The sequence below is a fragment of the Pyrus communis genome, chromosome 5, assembly GCF_963583255.1.
Source record: "Pyrus communis chromosome 5, drPyrComm1.1, whole genome shotgun sequence".
In the NCBI taxonomy this organism is placed as follows: domain Eukaryota; kingdom Viridiplantae; phylum Streptophyta; class Magnoliopsida; order Rosales; family Rosaceae; genus Pyrus; species Pyrus communis.
The window spans coordinates 2,214,640-2,226,185 of NC_084807.1; the positions used below are offsets into that span (position 1 = coordinate 2,214,640).

The 11,546-nt window shown below is 32.0% G+C and overlaps 1 protein-coding gene across 1 annotated transcript; it reads right to left on the reverse strand.

Annotated features, from left to right (window-relative positions):
* Window positions 1-4,388: 4,388 nt before the first annotated feature.
* Window positions 4,389-7,504, reverse strand: LOC137733981 (PH, RCC1 and FYVE domains-containing protein 1-like). Its single transcript, XM_068473206.1, has 5 exons — window positions 6,869-7,504; window positions 6,512-6,658; window positions 5,444-5,730; window positions 4,925-5,143; window positions 4,389-4,625 (listed from the first exon to the last, which is right to left on the reverse strand). Exons 1-5 carry the CDS (start codon window positions 7,364-7,366, stop codon window positions 4,484-4,486), a joined length of 1,293 nt encoding a protein of 430 aa, XP_068329307.1. The 5' UTR covers window positions 7,367-7,504; the 3' UTR covers window positions 4,389-4,483.
* Window positions 7,505-11,546: the final 4,042 nt, after the last annotated feature.

Here is an 11,546-nt window from a genome sequence, read left to right on the forward strand (position 1 = left end):
AGCGCAATGAATTTAAAAGAAGAACAATAATTAACTATTTAAAGGATGAGTAGGAGTTCATGCTTAAAACTTTACGTTACTAATTCATAGAATTTTATGTTAATGATAAGAACCGTTCATATTACAAACCTCTCTATAAAGATCACTTTTGCAAAAAAAAATCAATTAAAACTAATGTCGTTTAGTCATCTAACTGTATAAAATAGATAAACGAATTGATTAAAATATTACGAACTACATATTTGATAACAATAGATTGTCTTTTAATTCGATTTTTACAGAGTTGATCTTTACAAATGATTCATAATATGAATAGTTCTAATCATAAGCACGAAACTCTGTGATTTTCTACTCATCCTTAAGTAGTCAAGCATTATTCTTAAAAGAAAAACCTTAACAATGAGGTAATTCGATACTTATCAGAATTTTTAATTTTCTTTTCAATAAGCATGAGAATTTGAACATTGTTGTATGCGTGTATCTTATGCTCGTGTCATTCTTGTTATGTTTATCCTGCAATTTTAAATTTGTGAAACAAAAACTGACAAATTCCAAGATATGTTAATTTATTGGTTATCATTTATTCTTTGGGTTATATTATTATGTGTTAAGTCTTACTCTGTTGTTTAATGGTTTATATAATTATTGTTTTATGCAAGTCATGTGTGAGCACGCATTTTCTTTTTTTATTTATGAAAATATATTTTATTCAAGAAAAATGTTAAGAGCATATCCAAAGAAGATGTCAAATTCTAAGTGGAGATGTCACTGTACATGTTTGACATAAAAATATTTTCCAATCAATATTGTTTGTTAACTGAATTTGAAATTTTTGTGAACAGGAGTCAAATTTGACATTAACATCAAATTTATTTTTAATTAATTTTAATAAGTGAGTCCCTTATTCCACTAACATTTCGACGATCAAAATTTTGTTTTAACGGTTTTTTTTTAATAAATCAACCATTTAAAGCCTATGTTAATAAGATATAACATTTGACAATTTGATTTGAAAGTGCAAAATTTGACATAAGACTCAGATTGCCACATCAATTATCAATTATAATTGACTATTATAATTTGACATTCTCTTTGGAGATGGTCCAAAGGGACCTTTTTAAAAGTGGGATTTTCTATAGACTTTATGCCACAGCATGTTTTTGGCACAATATTTTATAATGTTAACACGAGAATTGATATTAAACTGTGAGGTAACATTGACAAAGAGTCCATGAAGACTCCCACTTTTTCCCTCTATAATCAATTCAATGGATAACCAAAGTGGTTTATCCAAACCAAAACAACAATTCAATAACATAACATAAAAGTATGTGATTTTTGCTTACCACAGTCAATGTGCTTCCATTTTGTTCTTAATTTTGAATCTCCCGTTTAGGCATTTACATCAATGTAATTAAAATATTGTTGTATAAAAAATGGAGGTTATAATTTTAAAAATAATGGTATTCTATGAAAATGAATATTGAATTAACAATATATACAACCATTATGATTTTGGACCCCTTGTTGTTTGCTTTTCTAGAAAATAATTTTGCTAATTTGGGTGAAAAGTACTTTTATGATAAAGAATCAATGCTTAATACGAAAAAAAAAAACTTGGTAGTGCTTTGTGAAAAGCGCATTTCTAGTTTATAATGACTCGTTTGGACGTGATTTTAAAATGATTAAAAACGATTTTTAAAAAAATATTTTTTATTTCCAAAAGCACCAGTTATGTGGTTTTCCAGAATTTACTAAAATTTTTACTAAGGATTGTTTCCAAAAATATTTTCATCAAAAGCTTTTTCAATTATTTTAAAAATACATTCAAACGAGTCCTAAGTATTTTTAAATTTCTTATCAAGCATAATTAAAAAAGCCTATAATTGTTTGAAACAACTTTTAACTTTTCAAAAAATAGTCCTAATCATGCCATTGATTAAATCCATGAAAAAGAAACATTGTGATGAAGAATTTAGTGGGCTCGCTCCAATCTTCTATCACAAGAAATGCTTACAAAAACTATTTTAAAATGGAATTTTTTATAAATTTTTTGTCGTCTTACTATTTAACGTTATTTTTTCTGCAATATTATAAAATATTATACAAAATATGTAAGATAACGAGTTCATGAAGAGTCTCACTTTTAAAAAAGTCTCATTAACATTTCTCCTTCTATCACTTTATTCACTTTTATTGTTGAGGTGGGGAATGGTGGACTCAAGCTGTGACCAGTCCTCATAAACGGATTGAGTCCAATGTTTTGTGATCATGAATATCTTTTTTTTTTTTTTTTCTTTTTTTGGTGAAGAGATAATGAAGATCTTTCATCAACAAATACAGCTGAAATGAATTGTAATCTTAACAATTTATCTCCATGTAAGAAAATATAAGTCCAGCTGTCTAACTCTTCACTTCAGTCCTGAGATTGTCCCCCTTGAACTATTTTGGTCTTTATGTGAAAATTTTTCCTTTAAATTGAATCAACCACCAGTTCAAAGGAGGGGTTGATTTGACAAAAATATTTTCAATTTAACGAATATTTCAAAATAACCAAAATTATTGACAATGGACGAAAATTGTTCGTGGCTTCTTTCTCTTGGTGGTGGTGGCGGATCCATGATGACGGTGCATCTACTGTCGTGGAAGCATCTGTTTTCCAATTTTAGAGTTTTTGTTGTTGGACAGTCCTGAGATTGTCCCCCTTCAACCATTTTGGTCCTTATATGAAAAATCTCCGTTAAATTGAATCAACCACCAGTTTAAATGAGGGATTGATTTGACAAAAATATTTTCAATTTAACGAATATTTCAAAATAACCAAAATTATTGACAATAGAAGAAAATTATTCGTGGGTTTTTTTTCCTTGGTGGTGATGACGGATCTAATGTGGTGGAAGCATTTGTCTTCCAATTTTAGAGTTTTTGTTGTTGGACTTGCTCATATAATCAAGGAAGGCATCGGGCCTTAAGCTTTTAGCTTATTGTAATATATATAGTCCACATGGATTTTGCAAAGCCACTTTGTCTTGTTATGAGATAGCCCATATTAGTTTGTTATGATCAATGTGCGGTAAAAATCATGTGAATGTAAGAGCTTCATCATTTTGGACACAAAATAAAGATAAAGATATGTGAAGACCTAGGGCATCATGGAGCACCATATAACAAAGAGTATGGGCAAAGGAGAAAACCCAGCCTCTTTACGAATAAATATTCTCAGGGCTTGTTTGGTTGACTGGTTAGAATATATTGTAACCAATTAATGAATTTGAGTCCTGTCTATTGTTTATTGTGTTTAAATGTGAGATAGACAAGACTAGACATGATGAGTTATGAATTTACAATAAAGTGGGTTATCTAACCTAACCTTGTATATAAGTTGCAAGTCTCATCTTACATATCTTAAATAATCAAATCTTATCCCTAAGGCTCAATCTCATTTAGCTCGCCGAATGAGCCCTCAAAGTCTCTCAAAGAGCAAACCTCTACAAAGAAAGCAAACTTTTTTTTCAAAGCATTTCAAAGAGAAGAAGTATCATTCCTTCTCCAGATCTCTCTCATATAAAATAGTTTTGGTGAAGTACCATACCTTCTCCAAGATCTCTAAAAAACAAAGCAAGTCTTCATTGGCAAAGCTCTTCATTTTATTTGCTCTCTCTTTTTACGTAGCTTTCCACTTATAATTTTCTCTTATAAAAGCTACGAAGTATTTCATTGCAAATTCCTCCCCTCGTGTAATAGCTATTAAGTATTTCAATACAAATTCATCTCTTTGAATCATTTTCATTTTGTGAGTTAGTTTTTTACTTAGAGCATCTCCAAAGGATGTGTCAAATTTTAAACATCAAAATGATATTTAATAGCTTATGTGGCAAATTGACATTTTATATAATATTTTGTTTCATCCGATATGTCAAGTAATAATGTTCTTTATTAAATTTTTTAATCTTTTGTGGGGTTCAATGATTGACACAACCAATCAAAAACTTGAAAAACACAACATTTATTATATATTATATTAATCTATTAAAAAACTATTTAATAAATTTTACATATGTTGTCAAATTTAACAGGAAAATGTTTTGTCTTCAATTGACTCAACGCCACGTAAGAAATTGAAGGCTCGGTTGAAGAGAGTTTGATGTCATTTTTTACCGTTATATGCCTACGCGGCTGTTTTGGCATCTCCTTTAGAGATGCTCTTACAAAAAAAAAATTAAAGTCCTTAGCATTCAAGGCAAAAAGAAGTAAAGAACTAAAAGTTGAGCCTCCCCACTCAAGTACGCTATCATTTGATTAAGAGTTAAGTAGTTCGATCCTCCATTATCTTAAACTCATCTATTAGTGGCCTCTATTAGTAGAGAAATGTTTTAACGTGCCTGGAACACAAGTACGTATACCATACGTTATTATGCAAGTTAATGGACACTTAAAAAAAGAAACTTTTCTCCACTTATGTAATAATAACATATGACTGATATTAGCAGCTCAATGAGCTAACCCTTCTCTCCTCGTCGGAATACTGGGATTTTTGAACCGCCCGAACATGGTACTGCTGATATACTCTACCCCTATTTGCCGCCCACCACTGCTCTGCTTGTTTCTCGCTGAACCGCTTTCGACTGACAGAATTTAGGCACTTGAAAGTTAGTCATCGTCAATTAAATATGATTGACAGTGTACTAAAAATATAGTTTGGAACACACAGCCCTTGTAAGCAAAGGACATAACATATAGATCCCTTGAAGTAACGTTACTATTAGGAAGAGGAAAATAAACTAAGGATTAACATTGACGTGTGATTGAAATACATATCAACATTCAATCCACACTGGAAAACACATACACATTTATTTTCGATACCTGAGAACGTTCTGTTCAAATTTGGGTTGCATGAAGTAAACGGGAAAAAAGGGCATACCTGAAGCGAACATGCTTGAGATCTTTGACACCTCCAGGCAAGGAAGCTAGGGTAATATATACACCAGGCTCATCTTGCTCAACCCATTCATCCCCTTGTGCTGTTTCAGCTTTTGCTCCTCCGGATTTTTTAACCACCGGAACATTGTACTGCTGATATACTCTACCCCTATTTGCCGCCCACCACTGCTCTGCTTGTTTCTCGTTGAACCGCCTTCGACTGACAGAATTGAGGCACTTGAAAGTTAGTCATCGTCAATTAAATATGATTGACAGTGTACTAAAAATATAGTTTGGAACACACATGCCTTGTAAGCAAAGGACATAACATATACGATCCCTTGAAGTAACGTTACTATTAGGAAGAGGAAAATAAACGATGGATTAACACTGACATGTGATTGAAATACATATCAACATTCAATCCACACTGGAAAACACAAACACATTTATTTTCGATACCTGAGAACGTTCTGTTCAAATTTGGGTTGCATGAAGTAATCGGGAAAAAGGGGCATACCTGAAGCGAACACGCTTGAGATCATTGACACCTCCAGGCAAGGAAACTAGGGTAATATATACACCAGGCTCATCTTGCTCAATCCATTCAGCTGTTACAGTTTTTGTTCCTCTGTTTTTATGCCTAGCTGTTGCTTCTGAATGTGCCACTTCAGTGTGATTAGAAGTGGCCCGTGGCACGTCAGAAATTTTCTCACTGCTCGATACAATTGCTGTTCCAATTGGTAAAGAAATTTTCCCTTTTTTTTTTGGTGAAGCCTTGAGATACCAAACCCTCCTTTTGGCTTTCTAATATTAAAGATAAATGAAACAAGGTATTAATTCAGATTGCATTCAATAGAAGACTTGCAACCGACATAATAATTCTAACTTCCATTACCGATCCTACATTTATATTTCCATATTAGGCACATCACCCTTAATCAGCAAATTTGTTTCAATTTAAGCAATTGATTGTTGAACGGTAGAGTTTGTTTAAAACACTACCTATTTCTTCTTTTTTTAATCAGCAAATTTGTTTCAATTTAATCAACGTTGCTGCTTTGTAAAATACAGTGATTCGTTCTTCAACAGGTATCCTTTGTTATTTTGTGAACATGCCCCAAATTTTTTCAAACTCATCTTCTGCTTTGTAAAATACAGTGATTCGTTATTCCCAACTTAAAATGAAAAGTCTTAGAGGTGATGATTATTGAGTTGGATTTTTATTTCTTCTACTTTCAATTAAGGGGTTGCATTTTGTTGGATTTGTTGTATTAGTATTAATTAATATGACTTTTATTATGAATTATGTATATGTAAAATTTAAAGTATAAGACAAAAATTAAGAAAATAAAATAATGTAATAAAATAATAGTTTAATTTGATATATCTGATGGAGAACAAAACATGAAAATATGTCAAAATACCATATAAACTATCAAATTTAAATTTTAGGTTCAAAATTTGACATCTCTTTTTAAGATGGTCTTAATATTCAGATAAATTAGTGCATGTGCATGTGCTTGCAAACACTTAACTGTTTAAATGCAGAATGCATGCTCACTATAAACATGAGAATGAAACCTACTTGGGCTGTGAGCGACTTAATTACTTCCTTTGCTGCTTTGCATTTCACAGTTTCTTCCCCTGCTACTTTCAGAGCCTCCTTCAACTGTTGGGCAGTTTTTTCCATCTCAATTTCTCGAAGTTGAGCTTTACGAGTAAGATCTTCAACCTACACCATAAGATCGATTAGTTGAAAGAACGAAGTCAGAACCTCATCCATGTAATTTTGCACAGTGAATGCAAGAAAAAAACAGAATAAAAAGGTAATCACCATGGTAAAGTAGAATGAAGGAGATAACTGGAAGAAAACATAAGAGAATATCTCATTCGCCCACAAAGTAACGACACACAAATTATTATAAAAAGACAAGCAACATACCTGAGCTTTTAATTTTAGAACTTCTTCCCTCCGACTGAGACAAGCAACTTTTGGAAGAGTAAACCCCGAAAGAGCTGAGAAAAACTTTTTGGATGATCGGAACACTGGGTTGAAAGATTTAGTCCCATTGGGTGCTCGACTCTCAGAAACTCCATTTGCAATGGGAACAACACGATTGCTGCTGAAATCCATTTTCTTGTTTCTTTTGGAAGATTCACTTTCCATTTCTTTAAAATTGTTTTCAATCAGTTCGTTGAATCCCTGATTCATACTTGCTCTTCTACTACTAGCAGACCCAGATGAAGAGTTGGTTTCAGTGGCCTTGCGAAGTTTTGCAAAACAGTTGTCGCAGACACGATAAGGTTTGTTTGGGTTTGGTGCCGTCGAAGCCTTGAGACATTTTTCGCTGCTGCATGAATGCCATAACGCAAGTCCACAATTATCACAACTGTGTCTTTTTCTTTTAAAATTAAATGGCAGGCGACAGCCATAACACATGAGGAGTGACCGGTGGATTGCGGTGGTGGAAAAATCGGAGAATAAATGGGTTGATCGGGAAAAAGAAGATGACCGTCGGATTGCGGTGGTGGAAAATGAGGAGTGACCGGTGGCGATTAGGAGATATATAGGTAGGTAGGTAGGTAGAAGAAGATGGGTGGGGGGTGGAAATGAGGAGTGATCGCTGATTGCTGACATTGGGGCCCACCATCTTGATTTGATTAAAAGACGCGATTAACTTTCACAAAGTATGAACCCTAAAGTCTAAAGACGCCGGTAACTTTTGACTTTTTATTGTAGCTTCATTTTTTTCACTTACTCAGAATCACAATATTTTATTAAAAACGATATTATATGCTAATTTATATTAAACCGAGCAAGTGCAATGAATTTAAAAAAAAAACAATAATTAACTCTAAGAGTTCACGCTTAAAACTTTACGTTACTGATTCATAAAACTTTATGTTAATGATCAGAACTATTCATATTACAAACCGTTTTACAAAGATTACCTCTACAAAAAAAACCAATTAAAACTAAGGTAGTCATCTAACTGTATAAAATAAATGAACGAATTGGTAAAAACATTACAAACTACATATTTGCTAACAATAGATTGACTTTTAATTCATTTTTTATCTTTACAAATGATTTATATATGAACAGTTCTAATCATAAGCACGAAATTCTGTGATTCGAAAGTTTCTTCTCATTCTTGAATAGTCAAGCATTGTTCTTAAAAGAAAGACCTTAACAATGAGGCAATTCGATACTTCCCAAAATTTTTAATTTTCTTTTCAATAAGCATGAGAATTTGATAATTGTTGTATGCGTGTGTCTTATGCTCGTGTCATTCTTGTTATGGTTCCAGCAATTTTTAATTTGTGAAACAAAAACTGGCAAATTCTATGATATGTTAATTTATTGGTTATCATTTATTCTTTGGGTTATATTATTATTTGTTTAGTCTTGCTCTGTTGTTTAATGGTTTATATAATTATTGTCGTATGCAAGTCATCTGTGTAAGTAAGCTTTTTTATTTTATTTTATTTTTTATGAAAATATATTTTTTTCAAGAAAAATGTTAAGAGCATATCTAAAAAAGATGTCAAATTCTAAGTGGAAATGTCACTGTACATATTTGACGTAAAAATTCTTTTCAATCAGTATTATTTGCTGACTGAATTTGAAATTTTTGTGAATAAGAGTCAAATTTAACATCAACATCAAATTTATTTTTAATTCATTTTAATAAGGGAGTCCCTTATTCCACTAACATTTCACTGATCAAAATTTTGTTTTAACAATTTTTTTAATAAATCAACCTTTTAAAGCTCTATGTTAATAAGATATAACATTTGACAATTTGATTTGGAAGTGCAAAATTTGACATAAGACCCAGATTGCCACATCAATTATCAATTGTAATTGACTATTATAATTTGACATTCTATTTGGATATGGTCTAATGAGACCTTCTTAAAAATGTGACTTTCCATAGACTTTTTGCCACATCATGTTTTTGACATAATATTTTATAATATTAACAAGAGAATTAACGTTAAATTATGAGGTGACATTGACAAAGAATCCATAAAGACTCTCACTTTTTTCCTCTATGATCAATGCAATGGATAACCAAAGTGGTTTGTCCAAACCAAAACAACAATGCAAGAACATAACACAAAAGTATGTGATTTTTGGTTACCATAGCCAATGTGCTTCCATTTTGTACTTAATTTTGAATCTCCCGTTTAGGCATTTACATCAATGTAATTAAAATATTGTTGTATAAAAAATGGAGGTTATAATTTTAAAAATAATGGTATTCTATGAAAATGAATATTGAATTAACAATATTCCAGCCATTATGATTTTGGACCCTTTGTTGTTTGCTTTTCTAGAAAGTAATTTTGCTAATTTGGTTGAAAAGTACTTTTTTGAGAAAGAAGCAATGCTCCGGCTCCCGCTGGACTTCCTCCCTGGGGCAATGGCCCACTGTTCCTTAGCCCGTCCCTTCAGCAGCTCCTCCCGCTGGAGCTGCTCTTAATAAGAAAAAACTTGGCAGTGCTTTTTGAAAAGCGCATTTCTAATTTATAAGCATTTTTTAATTTCTTATCAAGCGTAATTAAAAAAGCCTATAATTGTTTGAAACAACTTTTAACTTTTCAAAAAAATAATCCTAATCTTGCCGTTGATTAAAAGGAAAACTAACAAAAAGTCCCAAAAAAACTTTAGTTTTAATGAAAAATGACAAATAAAAGTGTAGTGAATAGTACCAGGGAAAGGTAAAAATGTGGTTTTTTGTTAAAAGTGAACAGTACCGGAAGTGTTTTGTTAAAACTTCCTTGATTAAATCCATGAAAGAGAAACATTGTGATAAAGAATTTAGTGTGCTTGCTCCAATCTTCTGTCACGAGAAATGCTTAAAAAGACTATTTTAAAGTGAAATTTTTTGTCACATAGACCAACTCCAATGGTGGGTTAAAAGTCAAATTACCCTTCAAATTTTCTCCCCAAACCCACTGCACTGCAACCCAAGGGGAAATTTTGGGCTAAATGCTAAATGCTAAACCAATGCCAAATTCCCCCCAAAATTTAGCCCATAAATCGGAGTGGACTCTACCCAATATTTATCGGAATTTAAATTTTTTTAGATTAAAATGTTTATAAAATTAATTTACGATGGTCTACATATTTATTTAAAAAAAATTAATTTAACAAAAAAAATAGCCTAAGTTCATTCTTTAATAATCCCGGGCTAAAATTTTAGGTTAAAATGGTTGGAGCAGAAAAACTGTTTCTGAGCTAAAAACTAAATTTTCCGAGCTAAAAAATTTAGCTTTTAGCCTAACCATTGAAGATGGTCTTACAATTTAACGTTATTTTTCTACAATTTTATAAAACATTATGCAAAATATGTAAAATGACAAAAAATTTATAAAAAGTTTCACTTTCGAAAAAATTCCATTAACATTTCTCGTTCTATCACTTTATTCACTTTTATTGTTGAGGTGGGGCATGGTGGACTCAAGCTGTCACCAGTCCTCATAAATGAATTGAATTTGGATCCAATGTTTTTGTGTTAATGAAGATCGTTTTTTTTTTTTTTTTTTTTTTGGGTGAAGAGATCATGAAGATCTTTCATCAACAAATCCAGCTGAAATGAATTGTAATCTTAACAATTTATCTACATCTAAGAAAATATAAGTCCAGCTGTCTACTAGCTTAAGCAAGACACAAGAAGTTAACCATCTCCAATTATTTGGATATCTGACACAAAGAGATGGTTTATGCATTTTAGAAAAGCTTTTTAGCTAAAATAATCTATGAAGTTGTCATAATTCTTTACTTTAGTTCTGAAATTATCCCCCTTCAACCATTTTGATATTTATGTGAAAAATCTCCGTTAAATTGAATCAACCACCAGTTCAAAGGAGAAGTTGACTTGACAAAAATATTCTCAATTTAACGAATATTTCAAAATAACCAAAATTATTGACAATAAACGAAAATTGTTCATGAATTCTTTCTCTTGATGGTGGTGGTGGATCTGCAATGACGGCACATCTGCTGTGGTGGAAGCATTTGTCTTCCAATTCTAGAGTTGTTGTTGCTGGACTTGCTCATGTAATCAAGGAAGGCATCGGGCCTTAAGCTTTTAGCTTATTGTAATATATATGGTCCACATGGATTTTGCAAAGCCACTTTGTCTTGTTGTGAGATAGCCCATATTAGTTTGTTATGATCAATTTGCAGTAAAAATCATGTGAATGCAAGAGCTTTATCATTTTGGACACCAAATAAAAGATGAAGATAGGTGAAGACCTAGGGCATCATGGAGCATTGTATAACAAAGAGTATGGGCAAAGGAGAAAGCCCAGCCTCTCTACGAATAAATTCTCTCAAGGTTTGTTTGGTGGACTGGTTAGAATATGTAGTAACCAATTAAAATGGACTTGAGTCCAGTTTATTGTTTGTTGTGTCTAAATGTGAAGACTAAACATGATGAGTTATAAATCTACAATATAGTGAGTTATTTAGCCTAACCTTGTATATGAGTTGCAAGTTGCGTCTTATATGTCTCTACTAATCAAATCAAAGGCTCAATCCCATTTTAGCTCCCCAAATGAGCCCTCAAAGTCTCTCAAAGAGCAAACCTCTACAAAGAAAGCAAGCT